The sequence below is a fragment of the Ochotona curzoniae genome, unplaced genomic scaffold (assembly GCF_017591425.1).
Source record: "Ochotona curzoniae isolate NIBS_2020 unplaced genomic scaffold, NIBS_Ocur_1.0 contig_2321, whole genome shotgun sequence".
NCBI classification, from domain to species: Eukaryota; Metazoa; Chordata; class Mammalia; order Lagomorpha; family Ochotonidae; genus Ochotona; species Ochotona curzoniae.
This window is the reverse complement of record NW_024465421.1, coordinates 14,300,603-14,319,077: the sequence shown is the minus strand read 5'-3', so window position 1 is coordinate 14,319,077 and position 18,475 is coordinate 14,300,603. Positions and strand designations below refer to the sequence as shown.

The following is an 18,475-nucleotide window of genomic DNA, read 5'->3' as shown; positions in this document are numbered from 1 at the left end:
TGTGGCACCTGGGATTGACTCGGGCTGAAGGAGAGTGAGAAGCCGCATAAACAACAGCGAGCCCTCCGTCCGGAAGCAGCGTGCTGGCGTTCCACTTCGGCAGGCCTGCCTTCTCTCACTGGCGAGCTTTTTAACCTTTAGAATGACTCCAGCTAAGGACATTACAGGGTGACTGGGGCATGGCCATGTTCCAATACAACTTTTTTTGACGAGGTCATGCTTGCTGTTTGCCAACCCATGGTCTAGACTGCAAATCCCAGAGGTCAATGGCAGTCCTGCTGGGTTACTACTTAGAAAGAAGCCCGAGGAAGGCCAGGCTGATTCCACGGATGGCACCAGCCAATGGCATTGTCCTCCCCAGGCTGTGCTCAGATGGCAGGCACGGACCAGCCCATGCCTGGCTTTCACCATCCTGCAACCAGGCTTTCCTCCCTTTGGAAGAACAGGAACAACAGGACCAGACACATAAGAACTACAGAGAAGACACGGGTCATACTGACCTGGCCCCAGGGCCTTGCCACAAGCTGCCAAGCTGGGAGCTTCACGCCGCCCTGGTGAGGACGAGCAGGCCTGGGCTCAGGATGTCAGGGCTGTGCTCAGCACAGAGGAAGAAGCAGGCCAGCTCCATGAGTCAGCCAAGCACCCTGGGGGTGCAAACAAATAGGCCAAGGAGACCAGCAAGTCTCGCCCAGTGTTACCAAAATGGGCTGCAGCCAGGGGATTCAGCCTCAGGGTCCAGGGCAGCTCCAAGGATCAGGCGATCCCCACATCCTCCCAACTCAGTTTACCCCCCAGAGCCTCCCAGGCTCTACGGAGCACTTGACAGCCAGTAGCTGTCCCTTGCGGGGATCAGCCACACACTGATCAATCACTCATCCTACCTGGGACGCATGGGCCCCTCCTTGGGGAGGCCCCAGGCCTGCCTGGTGAACTTCATACATAAGTATGTACTCCACACACACAAATATATTCACAAGTGTACACTCACACTTACAGACCCTAGAATGCACATTCAGACACACACACACACAATCTCATAAACAGATCACAAACTTCTCCAGCTGTGCTCATCAGGAGCCGAGAAATCCCAGGAAGTCCCTTGGAAAACACACTGAGACTCAGGTTCCTGAGCTCCTGCAGCTGGTACCAACCCCTCCCTCACCCAATGCCCGTACACCCCAAGCTTTCCTGTCACCCCATAGAGCCTTGACATTCTTCCAAAAGGACCCTGGCAGTGGACAAGCGCCCCCTGCCCCCTGTCCCGCCGCAGCCTCCTGCACCACGCTCGATACAGCCCAGGAGACTGCCCCACGCTCAGGCCTCCGCTCTTAGCCCCCCTCCAGCCACTAGCATTTCCCTCCTGGAATGCTATTCCTCATGGGTGTATGCTCTGCTCCCTCCTTCTCTGTCACCCAAAACCACACAGCACCCTGAGCTCCACTCAGGTACCACCGCAGGATATGCATCTGGGTCCCAGCTCGCCGTCTGTCTCCCCTCCCATAACAACACTGGCCTGCAGGGGACAAGAACTGCGTTGTGTGCAGGGCCATGGCCCCACTGCCAGATGGGGCCTGACCCGTGGGGGATGACGGAAGAAGAGGGACACAGAGAGGAGAGAGGAAACAGACGAGCAGGACACAAAGCAGGGAAGGAGTCGGGCAGGAGACAGCCGTTTTTTTATTCCACCAGCAGGAGCGGCAGGCCACCTCTCGCTGCCCCCGGTTCCTGATGGAGAACAGACCAAGGGTGTCACTCCAAGGGCACACCACAGGGCTGGGAAGGCAGTATGATGTGTGTAGAATACTGTGATGAGGATGCGTGTGGAGACAGACTACTGCGGAGCCCTGGACCACCCCTCAGCTGCAGCCACAGAATGACAGTGCCACCTGCCCAAACCTCCTGTTTTTCTACCAAGCCTGCACAGAGTATGGAACCACGAGGTGACATCTGCACATTTGGTTGCCTTTCCTGAAATCCCCACACCAGGCAAGCAGACCCATAGTCCTGCAGGACAGAGCATGGCCTGCAGCTGTACAGTGGATGCTCTCGGTTGAGGCCACTTGGGGCAGAGCCTCGTTTTCCCATCTGAACAGTGAGAGAGGACAGAGCCTAACGGGGCATCAGCTTGGTGCCATGCGACATCGCTCACTCGGGTGCACACATGCGTATGTGTGAGTCTGTGGTCACTTACCGGGTCATTGATGGTTTCGGAGAACAGGGGCGAGCGGTCTGAGAAACAGGACAGCACAAGCTGGACCAGTACGAGGAAGCAGTAGATGTAGAAAGTGATGTCACGGAACAGGTCCACCTGGGTGACCTGCAGGGAGTGAAGAAGGAACAGTCATTCCCGAGTGGGCTGTGGGAGTCGGGCACCACCCGCCCCCTCCGAGCCTCCTGCTCAGGCTGCCCCTCAGAGTCGGGCACCACCCGCCCCCTCCGAGCCTCCTGCTCAGGCTGCCCCTCGGAGCCACCACCCGCCCCCTCCGAGCCTCCCGCTCAGGCTGCCCCTCGGAGTTGGGCACCACCTGCCCCCTCCAAGCCTCCTGCTCAGGCTGCCCCTCGGAGCCACATGCACACAGCAACCAGAGGTGATTAGGATCGGAGGATGGCAAGGGGGCGAGATCTCAGGCTGGCAGGTAGGACTACGTATGAGGAAGGGGACCCAAGCTCGCATCAGGGCTGTCTTCCTACCTGGGGACTGTGAGGTTCAAGGCCAGACCTTTGACCTTGACCCTCAAAAGCTCCCTGAATAAAGCTTGATTCTTTACAAACTGCCAGGAGAGCTGGCTTCGGCCCATGTACACACATCTCTGCCCGTGCCCTACCTTCTCCCATGGGACAGAGGAAAGACAGGGAGCAGCACTGCCTGCCAGATCCTGGGAGGACGTCCCATGACGGGGAAGGGAGTCGAGGCATGGGAGTGAAAGAGCCGCATGAGAGGCCAGGCTCCGTGGGCAGTGGCTGTGGGATCCGGAGTCTCCTCTCCCTACCTCAGCTTCTCCACCTACAGATAGACCAGCCATCCTCAACCAAGGCTGATTTTGTTTTTCCAAGAATGCGTGGCACTGGGGACACTTCTTTCTTAACTCAAGGGCAAGGGTGGAGGTCAGGAAGCGGCATTTTGCGGGATGTTCAGGCCAAGATGGGGGCAGGCACTGTGGCACAGCGGGTTAAGCACCTGCAATGCCAACAATCCCACACGGGCACCGGTTCGTATCCTGGCTGCTCTACTTCCGATCAGCTCCCTACTTCTGGCCTGGGAAAGCAGCGGGGGATGGCTCAAGTCCTTGAACCTCCACAGCCATGTGGGAGATCTGGATGGAGTTCTAGGCTCTGGGCTTCAGTCTGTTCTTAAAACCATTTGGGGAGTTAACCAACAAATGGAAACAAAACAAAACAAACTTCTCTCTTTCTCACTCCCTCTCCTTCTCTGTAGCTGCCTTTCAAAATAAATACATTTTTAAAAAGTCACTTTGGGGCCTCCGGGAGCACTGGGAAAACGCAGTCCCAGTCCCACGGTAGCTGCCACGGCGATTCAAGACAAGCTATGCTGCGCTGCTCACTCAGCACTCGCTGCTGCTTTAGCTGCCTCCTGCCAACCACTCTGATAAGCCCCGGCACACAGGGACGAGCAGGCGGCATTCTCAAAGCACACACACTTCCAAATTCCTGGGAGCCATGTGCAGCAGGGTGGAGGCTGACCACACAAAGGTAACCCAGGGACACATCCAACTCCCCTGAGGGCACAGCCACTCAACAATCACAGCTCCTTTACTGGAGCTGGCCCTGCCAGCCGCTGCGGGAAGGAGGCTCTTGCAGAGTGGTGCACTTTGGCCCCTGGGACCCATACGGCTGCACTGCGAAGTAGATCTCAGAGCCAAGAAGGTTCGAGAACAAAGGCTGGGCCAGTTCCCAGTGAGAACTGGATGGGATCAAGCCATGGTTCCCATAGCATGCCTGACACCTTCCCAGGGCATTTGTCCCCAGGGGCATTGCGGGAAGGCTACATGAGAGGCGGTCACCACTTACCTCTTTTAAGGCAGTCATGATTTTGGATCTCAGGATGGCCAGGGCGCACAGTAGGGCTATGAGCCAGAAGGTGAGCATGATCCCTGAGGACTGTACCCCCTTCCTCCTCTCGAGCTGTATTAGGAAGGTGGCGAGCAGCTGGAAGAGATGGGTGCCCACAACAGGCAGCAGTGAAGACAAGGCGGGACCCCAAGACGCCAACATTCCCAGGGCCTCGGCAGGCAGGTAAGGCTGGGGCAAGGACTGACGTCAGCTCAAGGGGTGCAAGAACTGCCGAGGGGCGATCAGTCTCGGGAGGGATCACTCCCTTCCTGTTCCCAGAGACTAGGACAGTTGGCGTCTGTGTCCACAGCTCCCGCCCCCTGCGGCTGAATGACATCTGGGAGACACTTAGCATCCAAGTCCCAGTGGGGTCCTTATTCCCTAATGACACCTAATGGCACGCTGTACTGGGAGGTGTACTGGAGGTGACTCAGAGCACGTGACAGTGTGCGCTCAGGCTACATGCAGGCAGCATGATGTTGTACATATCAGACACGAGTCCCTAAAGAGCTCGCTGTTCGTGGAGGGTCCTGGAAACCAAGCCCCCTTGGACGCTGGCAGGCCACCGCTCAGTGTTAAGCAGAGGCCAGAGCCACGCTGCACTCTGGCTTGACTAGTTCCTGGCTGTGTAACCTTGGGCCGTTTCCTTCATCTCTCTGTGCCTTAAGTTCATCTCCAATTTGGGCGATGAGCACACTGCCTGGCGTGGACACTGCCTGTAGTGGGTGAAGGCTCACGGGCTTTCCCAATCTGGCCACTGTTGCGCCCACCACGAACCCCTGAAGCACCACAGCCCAGCTGGTCCTCCTTCCCACACACTCTCTCCCACATTCCTTGGACAAATGGCTCTCCGTGCTCAAGTCGCGCCGCCTCCCCCGGTCTTGCCTCATGTTTGTTAACATTCAAGAACAACCAGCCTAACTTCTCAGGGAACTCAGAGCACGGACCTCCCTCAGGGGAGCAGCCTCTGACCTCAGTGTGCCCTGCGGCTGAAGGGTCACGGCCAGCTGGTACTTACCATGGTGATGCCCAGGAGGGTTGGGCTGACCAGCAACACTGGGGCCAGGGGCTCACCCTGACTTCTTTCCCAAAAAGAGTAGAAGAGATCTGCCCAGCAGACAATCCATAGCAGGAACCCCAAGGCCTGCAGGGAAGCAAATGAGGATTTCAAGGGACGGCAGAGAGCTGGCAGGAGGTCAGCCTGGCACGGCTCTCCTGGAGTTTTGCCAAGGTCCAGGCAGGCCCTTGTCTGCTGGTCCAGAGGCAGCGAGCCACCCCCATAGAATGAGGCTGAGGCTGCCATTCTCGCAGCAGCTGGAAACGCAAAACCTCAGCCTGCAGCACTGCTGTAGCTACAGACCCTGTGTGTGGGGCCTGCCATGACCCCCGACCACGTTCATCCTGACAATGCCTGGGAAGGTGTTGGGGGGATACCACAGTGAATGAAACAGACTCCAGGTCCCACCTTCCTGGAGCTGACACTCTAGCGGAAAGAAAGAAGCAAGAAACAAATTGGAAATTACAAAAAGGACCATGCAGGGAAGCAGAAAGGAGTCCAAAGATGTAACAGTTAAGACAGGGGGAGGGAGGCCTCTGAACAGCTGATGTCAGGGTCAAGAGGAGACAGGAGGGCCCAGCACAATAGCTCAGTGACTAAAACCTCGCCTTGCATGCACTGGAATCCTGTATGGGCGCAGGTTCACGTCCTGGCTGCTTCATTTCCCATCCAGCTCCGTGCTGGGAGGGTAGTCAAGGACAGCCCAAAGCCCGGGGACCTTGCACCCACGTGAGACAGCTCTTGGCTCTTGGCTCCTGGCTCCGGAGGAGCTCCAGCCATTGAGGCCACTTGGGGAATGAACCAGCAGACGCAAGAATTTCTCTCCTCTTCCCTGTAATCTGCCTTTCCAATAAAAACAAGTAACTCCTCCCCCTGCCAAAAAAGAAGAAAACAAGAGACAGAAGCTAATGCCTGGAGAGAAGAATGACTGGGGAGGGTGTGCAAAGGCCCTGGGGTAAGATATCCTGGGAGAGGGGTGTCAACAGAAGGGTAGGCACAGCAGGGGAAGGCTGCCAAGGTGCCTGGAGCCTGATGTCACCAGAAGAATTTCTGAAAATTTCTGAAAGTAGACATTGTTCCCTAAGAAATATACAAAGTGCTCCCAGGGTCTACAAGTAAGACATCACACCTGGTAAAAGACAGGATATTTCTTTAAAAAAAAAAAAAAAGACAGACTTTGACAGCAGGTTTGAGTTCACAAAAATAACCAAGAGGAAGGTACAGAGAGTTCCCATCTGCAGAGTCCCTGCCTCCACCCAGGCCTCTCACCACCAACTTCCTGCAGCATGGTCATGAGCCTGTATCACAGGTGGTGACCACGCATGGCCGAAAGCCATGGTCATGGGGCCAAGGGACAGGTGCACTCCCTGAGCCGTGCACTGTGTGTGTGTCCACATCACTGCACTAGCACACGGGCTGCCCTCAGCTGCCTGGGCCCTGTCTGCTCAGTCCCCCCACCTCAGCTCTTATCTCTCGCAGTCCTCCGAGCTTGACCTCTTGTGGGGTCCGTTCAGAGCCTGCTGGGATGGGTCTCTTTCACCTGGTGACCCCATGTCTAAAGCACGCACACATCCTGGCAGGGCATGACAGCTCCTAGCTCCTCGATGCTGGGTGCTCGTACATGGTCAGGTATATTTCAGTTCCACTGGCAAACTAGCCTGCAGTGGTGGGCACCACCTCAGCAGCCTGGATTTCAGACACGCTCGGGAAGGCTATCCCTGCACATCCTCGCTGGCAGCAACTCCATGGTTCTTGATGCTCCCCAGTCCCCTCTGTGCCATCACTGTATTCTAGATGTGGGCCATGCATTCCCATGGGTGTGCAGCGGGATTTCACGCTGTTCTAATCAGCCTAGTGAGTGACGTGTTACAGACAGGCTTGACCTGTGCTAGGAGCCAGCCACATCTGCAGAGGGGTGCGAAAAGCAAAAGGCTTTGGCAGAACCACCAAATCTGGCCACTGAACCAAGAGCGCAAGGATGTGAGTCTTGGAGAATGGCTTCATTCAGTGCACAAGCCACAGAGAGGAACAGAACAGAAGAAGAAAGCCACAGGCTATGCACCACCACCAGAAACAGTGAAGAGAATGGGAGAAGTAGACTGTTACCCAGGAAGAATAACCTTGAATGTGAACGAGTTAAATTCTCCAAAGGAAAGAGACTGACTGACTGGAAGAGAACCAAGACTCAAGTGTTACGGATGCTGGCTACGAGATGGTCACTTCCGACACATACCACCTAACGCTAAGAAAAGGATCAGTGCAGATGGGGGAGACAACCATCGTTAACGCACTAACACCGCTGAACGAAACTCTCTTATCTAAAGGGAAGTAGAGGTTTCTCAACAAAAGCTGGGGCTTCAACCCTCCATGTGTCAACAGACACGGCACCCAGACAGGAGGACAGCAGAGAACGCTGGAGTTCAACCGTGCTGTAGACTGCACGGACAGCCCATCTCTGGGACACCGCTTCCCACAACTGCAGGATATGCGTTCTCCTCGCCAGGGTTCGCCACCTTCTCCAAAATAGACCCTGTGTGACACTAGATCGCAAGACAATCAGCAACAGAGAAAAATCAAAATCATCTCTTTTTTCTCAGACAGCAATGAAAAAGTTAATAATCAGCCAGAGAACTGGGGAAATCAGACAAATGCATGGAATAAAACCACAGGCTCCAGGGCAGTCAAAGGATCCTGTTCACCACTGTGACCCAGAGCAACTAGGCAAGGAAGCAATAAAAGCATCCAGCTTGTAAAAGAGGAAGTCCAAACTGTCCCTGCTTACCCTGACAAGATCCTATATGCATAAACAAACAAACAAAAACAAAAACCTTCACCAAAGGGGAAAAACGCCTGTGAGAATTTCTACGGCCAGTCCTGGCACCATGGTCTAGTGGCTAAAGTCCTCACTTTGAACATGTCACGATCCCATATGGGCGCCGGTTCTAATGCACTTCCCATCCAGCTCCATGCTTGTGGCCTGGAAAAGCAGTCGAGGATGGCTCAAAGCCTTGGGACCCTGCACCGGCGTGCGAGACTCAGAAGAGGTTCTGGCTCCTGGCTTCGGATTGGCTCAGCTCCAGCTGTTGTGGCCACTTGGGAAGTCAACCATTGGATGGAAGATCTTCCTCTCTATCTCTCCTCCTCTCTGTGTATCTGAGTTTCTAACAAAAATAAATAAAGCTTTAAAAAAAATTATGGTCTATTCAGTAAAAATGCAACATACAAGGTCAGCTTGTAAAAATCATCATTCCAATACCTTGGTAACAAAATCAGATGGACAAAGAAACTAAGAAAGCAATCCCACTTTAAATAACAGCTGCAAAACAGCAAATAATTCCTTGCAGTAAACCAAAATAAGGAGTGGGAAGTCACTGAGGAGACCACTAACAAGTGGGAAGCCCCCCTCGGTGGTGCATCTGAACAAGTGATGTTTTCAAATGTGTACCCCACTCCACTTCCCCTCCAGATTCAGAGGAGTCCCTGTTGCAAGGCCAATGATGTCCTTCACAGGAATAGAATACGATTTGTGAGCTGCTCAGCTGATGAAAGAAGACAGCCCCAGAGCCCCCAACCCGCTTCAAAAATCCAGTTTAAACACAGGGCAGATGAGTAGACACATCTCAACAGACAACACACAGATGACCAACAGGTGTGAAATCACCCGGGAAGGAAATCACGGTGAAATGCTAGCATACCCCTAAGTCAGTAAGGCAGTTAGCAGAAAGACAGCCAATGCTGGGGAGGACTTGGAGGGTGGGCAGCTCTCAGATGCCGTACACGGGAATGTCAACCAGCGTGGCACCTGCAGAAGACAGCATCGAGCTTCCTCAAGAAGCTAGAACCAGGGGAGCAGCACGATGGCTCAGTGGCTAAATCCTCACCTTGCAAGTGCCAGGATATCCTATGGGTTCCAGTTCGCATCCCGGCAGCTCCACTTCCCATCCAGCTCCCTGCTTACGGCCTGGGAAAGCAGCCGAGCACAGGGCAAAGCCTCGGAACCCTGCACCCACGTGGGATATGCAGAAGACATTCCTAGCTCCTGGCTTTGGATCAGCTCAGCTCAGCTCAGTTTGGGAAGTTGCGGCCACTTGGGGAGTGAACCAGTAAACAGAAGATCGTTCTTCCTGTCTCTCCTTCTCTCTGTAAATCTACCTTTTTTAATAAAAAAAAACAAATAAAGCTTTAAAAATAAAGCTTAAAAAAAAAGTAAAAGGAAACAATTTTCTCCAGATAGCTAGTAGGATTCTGAATGTTAGCAACACAAGGGACAAACACTTGGTGTTAATCTGATTATTACATCTTGTACACAGGCACTGAGATATCACAGTGTTCCCCAGAGGTATGTACAATTATGTGCCAATTACAAATAAACATACAAATATTTAAGAAAAGAAGAACTGAAGCAAAAGCTAGTGTTGGAGGGTGCAGCACCCTCCTTGGATTTGAGCACTGCTTCAAATCCAAGACGATCCCAGTTCCCTGGTCCTGATAATATGACAGGGAAAGACGGCCTGCGGGTTGGACCCCAGCCACCAACATGGGAGACCCAGATGGAGTTCTTGGCTCCTGTGGTCACTTGTGAAATGAATGAACAGATGGATGAGCTTCCTTTCTCCCTCTTTCAAAGAACCAGCAGAATGGACTGCTCTCACTTCCTTCAAAGGGAAATGATGGGATTTGTTAGCTGAACTTAAAGCCTTTCAAGCACCTGGCTACAACATGTACTGCAGCCAACTAAAGACTCCCCAACACACAGAAGCCCAGGGCTCACTTGGGCACCAGTGCAGCAAGAGAGGGAGCCCAGGGCCATGGTGTTGGCATACTCTGGCAGTCCCCTGGGCACAGACAGGAATGACATAGCCCTGGGAGCAGATGCTCGCCGTTAACACTTGACTTTGAGTAAGGGGAATACGGGGTCAGGGAATTCTTAGTATGATTCTTGTAACTTTTCTGTACCTTGAGATGCTTTCAAAATGAAAACTACCTTTTAAGGAAGGAAGCGAAAAATGAGAAAAATGAAGACACGTATATGTATATGTAGGTGTGTGGTAGACTTTTGGCCTGGTGGTTAGGTCAGTCTTATTCCATACGGGGAACCCGGGATTCAGTGACCAGTTCCAGAAGCTCTTGAACCCAGCTTCCCACTACCGCCCATCCTGGGAGGCAGCGGGTTATGGCACAAGTAACGGGGTCCCTGCCACCTGTATGGGGGATTCCAGCTAAGCTCCCTGCTTCTTCCAGCTTTGGCCACTGTGGAGATTACTAACTGGTGAGAGCATACTCCATCTCAAGTAAAAATGTAAAACAAAACAAAAAAGAAACGGCTTTAGTCAAAGAGGAAGACCTTCTGATAACCTCCAAAAAGCATCTACCATCCCACTGCACAAATGGGGACACTGAGGCTGGGGTGGTGGACGCAGCTGCCCGCAGGCGACAGAGCTGGCAGGAGGTGGGGGTGAGCCACGAGCCCACATTCCGCCCTACAGCTTGGGCATTCACCTGCCACATGCCCCTTCTGTCTCCAAGGAAAAGGTACCGGGGGAAGGGGGCGATGGAGCAAACAGGTCCCGCCCTCCGTGGTTACCCACCCCCCACCCGGCAGTTTACCCGGCAGCAGGTCCCCAGGGACTCACGGTTTTGACTTTGTTGAGATGCGTCATCTGGATGTAGCCCCGGTCATGGTGGGAGAGGTGGAGGAAGTAGAAGGGGAAGCAGACCCAGAGGTAGAAACAAGGCACCCATACGAGGACGGTGTTCTGAAAGCACTTGGTGAAGTCAGGGTTGCTGGTGTACCACGTGAGGTTCCAGTCCTGCGGGCACACACACACACACACTCATGCAGCTTTCAATAACACAAGATCCCACGAGAACTCAGATGGAGCGGATGTCGGAAACACAGAGAAAGAGGTCCCGGGAGCTGGGAGGGGTGGGGTCAATGTCCCCCGAGCCAGTAGCAAGATTCACTGCTACAATTCTTGAAGTACACAGAGCCTCCAACCATCCTAGCTCTGAGTCGGGGGACTTTCTCATCTTGTCTATCAGCAGAGGCAGCACCATCAATACGGACTGTCTGCCCCCCCAATTGTGTTTCAGTGTGCGAGATCTCCCTGTAAAGAAAGAACTTGATCAAGGAGAGGAATGATCAGTATCCAATATGGATTATCCCAGGAGGTTTCTGGCAGATCCTGAAGGTGATGGTGCAAAAAGGATTAAACTGTGAGTGGTTATTAAAGACCCAAGAGTTTCTGAGCACTTTCCAGAAGAAACTCATGCCAAAGGAATTTGCCCTGCTAGAAAGAAAATAGTGCTGGAACTGGCTCTATGCAAACACGACATAGCAACAGTTCACACGCGTTATTCACAGTTCACCAACTGTTAGTGTGTGTGGCCCATTACTCCTTGTCTGGATCTTTGTCAGACCATCCCTCAAACTTCCCAAGCCCACCCTCTCCACAGCAGCCAGAGCAATCTACAACCATCGACAGACCTGAGCCCATTCATCCATCTACCTATTTATATATCCAGTCCACCCACACACACCCATCCATCCGGCTACCGAAAGTGCATCTACTGGCTCACCCACTCATCTATCCATCCCATGTATATATATTTAGCAGCCCATTCATGTGACCATCCATCCATCTGTTCATATATCCAGCTACCCACCCAGGCACCTATATCTATACCTGTCCATGCATCCACCTGCTCACACCAGTACCCATCCACCCAATTGTCTACTCACATACCCACTGAGCCACCTGTCTGCAGCCATCTACTCACCCATGCACCCACACGTACACCTATCTAGGTGTTTACTGACCTACCTGTGCACTCAACCCTTTGTCCATGTCTGTTTCAGTATTTATTTTTAATAGATACCATATTTATGTGCCAAGACTTTCCAAAGTACACAGAAGGGTCTAGAGTGAAAAATCTTTCTCCCACTCCACTCATACGCAAACTCCCATTTCTGAAATCTATACACAACGAACCCAAATTCACACATACAAAAGGTCTTCAAAATGGTCAAAAAAAATGTTACAGAAAAAAATAATAATAATAAACGAAACTGGGTGAGGCAGATGTGCTGCAGCAAGTACAGTCACTGCGTGCGATGCCAGAATCCCAGTCCTTGGTCAAGTCCTGGTTCTCGGATTCCTGAAGTTAGCAGAGGACAGCTCAGGTAGTCAGCTCCCCACCCACTCACACGGGATACCAAAACAAAGGGTTCCTGGCTGCTAGCTTCAGCATGACCCAGTCCCTCCTGCTGCAGCCGCTTTGGGAGTAAACCAGCAAATGAAATGTTCTCTCTCTCAAGCTCTGTTACTCAAACAAAAAAATCAGCAAACAAACAAACAAAAAACCCTAGGTATGAATCCACAAACTTTTTGTATGAAAATAAACTTATCTTTTCATTCCATTTCCCACAAACCATCTGAGGGCCTTTGTGGAGTCTCTCACACATTCTCTTCTTTTGCTTTCCTAAAAGACACTGCAGTCCACACTCGGTCCTGTCATTTGCTTCTTTTACTAAGACTGGAAAGCAGCCTCTAACACAGACCTTCTTCATTCCTGGTTCTTAACTTCTTCTGAACTCATTCTTTCCCTCCCCTCTGCTAACCCTCACCCTGTCCTACCCCCTGACCCCATTCATCCTCTTCCCAGGGAACAACCATTACTGGCTTCCTGTGAACCCTTCCAGAAAACAGTTTGTGCACAAATGACGAACACAAACATGGAATGGGAGGGGGCTTAACCTGTACCTTACTTTTCCCCTCCACAGAACACATCTTCAATTAACACAGAATGCTTTCTCATTCTTGGTTACTGCTGCTTTCTACGATGGTGTTGACTTTAGCCCCTCTGGGTTGTTCTCGCAATCAAACAACCTGGGAGGTGCCTCCATTAAATGCCACAGCTGGCTACAGGTGAGCCTGCCAGATCACTGTTGTTCCGCTGTTAACAGTGATTTATACCCCGCCTAATCAGCTCCAAGGGGCAGCTCTTCCCAAACCACAGTGTTCAACACGCTTCCATGTCTGTCGCCCTGACGGTGCAAAGTACATTCTGTGGTTTAAACTTCCTCTTTGGGATGAGCACAAGATCTTCCAGGGTGTGTGCCTAGGAGTGGTCAGGCTCTCCAGCTTCGAGGAAAACACAGACCTCGGCAACTTACATCACTGAACCAGACAGCTCTGACCAGGCCCTCTTCTACAGAGAACACCACGCAGCAGCCTCCCTAGGGCCGTTTAAAACCCCATCCTCAGGCTGTTCCTGTGCCTGCATGTGCCAACTGGGGCCCTGACTCACAGGGGTGTGCCTGGGATAGAACACATCCAAAGCCCGGGAGACCAGCAAGGCAGTGGTCCTGGGCGTAGGGCATGCACGCTCTGTGACTTGAGGGACACGATGGCTCTTGCATCACCTCTGGCTGGACCCTCGTTCTGTGATGTCCTTCCACCTTGACAAACTCCTACCCATGCCACGGAGCCTTTCTGCTCCCTGCCCACCTCTGCCATGATTTTCTGACTTGTTTCTCACCACCTCCGCCGTCCACACTTGAAGGATTTCAGGGTTGGGGTCACCTTTGACCCAGATCCTCCGGTCCCTACAGGTACCCAGAGATGACTGAGCAGACAGTATGATCCAAAACCAGGTTTTTCCCAGAGCCTGGGGGTAGGGAGTAAGACACTCACACCCATGGCGGATGGCCTGGGTGTTAACTGTTGGCTAACTCCAACCTCCTGCCACTGCAGGCCCTGGGAGGCGACAGTGCCGGCTGCCGGAACCGGGCTCCTGCCACCTGCGTGGGAGAACTTAATTGTGCTCTCGGCTTCCAGCTTTGGCCCCTGGCCAGCCCCACCCTGGCCGTTGCACACACTGAGGGAGTAAGCTGGTAGGCGGGCATAATCTCTCCCTCTCAAATGAAAAAACAAAACCACACCTTCCCTTCCTCACAGTATGTAACACGTTGGTTTGGCTTCGGTTTGATTTCACAAAAACCATCTTGCCCTAGTAAAGCTTTTAGCTGTGACCCCAGTCGGGGGGCCTCCTGGTCAGGTAGATACAGATTCGGCTTGCCCACTTTCCCACTAACAGGACTCCCCACGTGAACCTCAGCAGCTCCTTCACCTCCTCAAGTCTCGGGGATCAGGGTCAGGCCCGCACGCTGCCAGCAGTGGCTCTGGCAAGGATAAGGTAGGAGAATGTGTGCAGGGGACTGAAGGGAGCTGCGACAAGGACGCTGTCGGGGCCAAAGCCCTGAAGCCCAGTACAGGAAGCCTACAGGTGGGTGTGGCCCAGAGAGGCTCCCGCCAGGAAGCAGGCCGCTGGAACAGGAGCGTCTGAGGACACAGGACCCGGGAAGGAGAGGTCGGGCGCGTCCCACAGAGCTGGCTGTTTCCTCTGCAGCCGGCGGACCCAAGGGCACACAGAGCTTCTGACTTCCTGCTGCAGGCCAGATGGCAGCTCCGGGAGGGCAGGAGGAGGAAGGGTGGGCACACAGAGGGTAACCACAACTCTGAACATGAACTTTCATTGCTGCCCTGTGCACATAGCCAACACAGCTTCACAGCTGGGCCCCTGGGGGAGGGGGTGGTACCCTCCGGCACGACCCTTGTGAGGCTAGGACCCCGCTGTGCCTTCCACAGAATAGGACAACACCCTTAACCCCAAGAGACATGCAGGGCCACTCCCCGGAGGCTCCCATGCGCCCACACGGCTGCCAGCCGCAAGGACCACAGCTCTGAGCTTCCCTCCCTGGGCTTGGAGGAAGCCCTGGAGATCAGGCCAGCCCAAATGCTTCAGCCCGGTCTCCCACACGGCCCAAAGCCTTGGAACCTGCAATCGCATGGGAGACCCGGAAGAGGCTCTGGCCTCCTGACTTCAGGATCAGTTCAGCTCTGGCTGTTGGCTTGGGGAGTGAATCAGTGGGCAGAAGGCCTTCTTCTCTGTCTCTCCTCCTGTCTATACATCTCTTACCAATAAGAATAAATAAATCTTTAAAAATAATGGCCAAGAAAGAAACTGGTGACTATGGTCCCTGTGGATCGTGCTGGCCTGTACTCCACCTGCAGCCCAGTCCCCTATGGGACTTCTCCCTTACGTCCACCTGACTGCTCCCTCCTGATTCAAATGGATTTGCCCTCACCAGACAAGTTCTGACCCACCGAGCCAATTTCTAACAAGGACACGGAGGAGAACCCGACACACAAGAATTCAGGACCAGATGCCTGACGACCCCAATCCCCGATCCTCCCTGAGGGACTCAACCAGCGCAAATCACCATTACCCACCGCGGCCCCCTTCCCCAGCTTCTCCAGAATCCCAGGCTCTCCTCCCCTCCTCCATCTTCTTGTGTTCCCTACCCCGCTGTCAGTTTCTGTCAGAGTTTCTCGGTCCCTGATACTATTCCTGATAGGTCTCTCCTCTCTAAAGGGTGGACTTCATCACCAGCCCCCGGCACCAGCTACACGCCAGGCACTGCTCGATGCAGTTTACATGAATTAACTCATCTTCATGACCACAGGGGGGCTGTTTGCTCACCCATTTTGTAGACGAGGCAAAGGCAGGAACAGAGATGTCTGACAGCCAGCTTCATGAGGCTGGGTCGGGGGGCACGAGGGAGGTATGACTCCCCCACCCCATCAAGGGCTCCTAATGATGGCGAGAACGCGGCAATTGCTAACACATAATTTTTCCCTTGGCAAGCCCACATTTGAATAAGAGGAAGAGCTGAAGACTCAAAACGCTGCCCAACTTCACAACTGCATTAGTTTCCGGTGCTGTGATGGCAAACATGAACAAACAGAGCAGCTTAAATCCGTGTGACAGAGCAGGGGAGGCCACAAATCCAGGATGGTCCCTTGGGGTACAACCAGGGTGTGGGCAGGGCGGCACCCCTTCCAGACACCCTAAGGTGAACTCGCCTTCCTGCCCCGGCCAGCTTCCAGAAGCTGCCCACACTGCTGCGCTGGCAGCCTCTCTGTCTGCCTTCAGAGCCAGCGGCACCAGCTGAGTCCCACACGCTGCCTTGTCTCTGCTTCTTGCTCCTCCCCCATCCTCCTCAGTCCTAGTGGCCCTCAGGATTACACTGACCCAGCCCAGACGCTCTCCATCACCTCCCACCTCGGCGTTTCTTCCATCCCTGACCTTCTCTCGCTTGTACTGCAAACCAAAACACAGCAGAGCAGTCACAGCTGCATCTGCAACGCCAGCGGGGCCGTCATTCAGCCTGCTGCACCAGGCAGGCTAATTCTCATCTGTTTCTAACTCATCTCTTTGAACCTCCCAGGAGCACCAACTCGACCTCTCAAGGGAGTCACTCTTAGAAGTTGTACAATGAGGCCAAAGGCTGAGTCCTTGCTCTGTAAGCACCAGGATCCCATATGGATGCCAGTTCACATCCCAGCTACTCCACTTCCCTTCCAGCTCTCTGCCCGTGGCCTGAGAAAGCAGAGAGGATGGCTCAAAGCCTTGGGACTCTGCACCCACACAGGAGACCTGGGAAGAAGCTCCTGGCTTTGGCTTGGCTCAGCTCTGGCTATTGTGACCACCTGGAGAGTGAACCAGCAGATGGAAAAACTTTCTGTCTCTCCTCCTCTCTGTAAATAAGTCTTAAAAAAAAAAACAAAAACATTTATTTGAATATCTGAAAGGCAGAGTGAAAGAGGGAGAGCTCTTCTACCCACCAGTCCACTCCCCAAATGCCTACAACAGCAAGGGCTGGACCAGGCCAGATTCAGGGGCCAGAAGCTCCACCCACATGGCTAGAAGGGACAGATATTCAGGGCATCTCGCCAGGTGCACTGGTAGGAAAGTGGGTGGGAAGTAGAGGAGCCAGAACTCCAACAAGGCATCCCAAGTGTGCCTAGCCCTTGTAGTGTGTGTTTGTTTTGATATTTTCAATTATAGCTTCAAATATTTTCAATTACAGCTGGTGGGAACATGGGTTCAGAACCTACATAGAGGACCAACTGTGTGAGCACACACATACACACAAACCCCTACCTAGGCAAAGACCATCCCGTGCAAGGATTTAAGGAAGGGGGAAAAAAAAAAGGAAGTAGCTACTCAGCAGGGGGCAGACCCAAAGCCAAGGTCAGGAAGCCAACTATTAGTTTTTGTTTATTATCTTCTGTCCTGTCGGAATTTTTATACTCTGCGTGTATTCCCCCAGAAAGAACAATAATGAAACCAGTTCACACTTCCAATAAATAAACAGCAGCAGGAACCTCAGGGGAAAAAAAACTCCGTCTAAACACTGAGTTGGAAGTTAATAGAAAACATTATCAGGTGCCACGCTGCTACTCCCGGTCGGCGCCACATGTCTGCACGCACACGTCTGCTGGACCCCTACAACAGCCCTAAAAGTCGGTAGGATTCAAGCCCCCTCCCCTTCTCAGGCGCCGACATCCAGAGACTGACCGCAGTTGTTCAGGTGCCTCATGAACGGGCACCTGCCTCCAAACCAGGTGTGTGTAGCCTCCAAAGAGCTTGGGAAGGTCCCTGGCCACACCATCGGGCCTGAGGCCATTCAGGACAGGACAACAAAATGCCCTCAGGCCAAGTGGAGCCCAAGTTCATGTGTGCAGACCCTGGAAGGAGGAGTCTAACTCACACTTGGAAATGTTCAACGCTCTGTCCTCCCACCACCACCACCACCACCACCAGCATAGGTGGACATGAGCAGTCCAGCGGCTGACCACACAAGAATTAGGCCCTCCTTGGCAGGAACCTGCCAGCACAGCTCTCAGTCTCAGAACCACTGACACGGGAGCCCACATGGATCTCAGTGGCAGGAACCCTCTTACACGGCACAAGATCACGTGGCACCCTCTGTCGCTCAGCGGGTGGGGGGACAGGGAGGCAGAGGAGGTATGACTACAGCAGTAACCCAGGACCAAGATGGGGAGGAGGGAGAGTGCAGCTGTCTGGAGCCAAAGGGGATCTTGGATCCATGGTGAGGGGAGGACAGGCAGCCCTCTATAGCTGGCTCTTCAATGCTTTAAGAATTCAAAACTAGAGCCAACACTGTAGCCTAGTGGGTAAAGTCCTCGCCTTGTATCCCATATGGACGCCAGTTTGCATCCCACTTCCCATCCAGCTTCCTGCTTGTGGCCTGGGAAAGCAGTGGAGGACGGCCCAAAGTCTTGAGACCCTGCACCCATGTGGGAGACCCAGAAGAAGCTCCTGGCTCCTGGCTTCAGATCAGCTCAGCTCCAGTGGTTACAGCCACTTGGGGAATGAACCAGCGGATGAAATATTTTTCTCTCTGCCTCTCCTCCTCTCTATAAAATCTGCCTTCCAATAAAAACAAATATTAAAAAAAAAAAATTCAAAGACCCA

The 18,475-nt window shown here is 53.2% G+C and overlaps 1 protein-coding gene across 2 annotated transcripts in view; it reads right to left on the bottom strand.

The window, feature by feature from the left end:
• ABCC1 (ATP binding cassette subfamily C member 1) overlaps window positions 1-18,475 on the bottom strand; it is a 102,528-nt gene that overhangs the window by 58,016 nt on the left and 26,037 nt on the right. For both annotated transcript variants that reach the window (XR_005883190.1, XM_040973263.1), the window contains exons 2-5: window positions 10,762-10,938; window positions 5,090-5,215; window positions 4,030-4,167; window positions 2,192-2,317 (exon numbers count right to left, since the gene is read on the bottom strand). Coding sequence is in view for 1 of the 2 variants with exons in the window: in XM_040973263.1 (XP_040829197.1) it covers window positions 2,192-2,317; window positions 4,030-4,167; window positions 5,090-5,215; window positions 10,762-10,938 (567 nt within the window). In the remaining variant the exon portion in view is untranslated. The remainder of the gene's footprint in view (window positions 1-2,191; window positions 2,318-4,029; window positions 4,168-5,089; window positions 5,216-10,761; window positions 10,939-18,475) is intronic.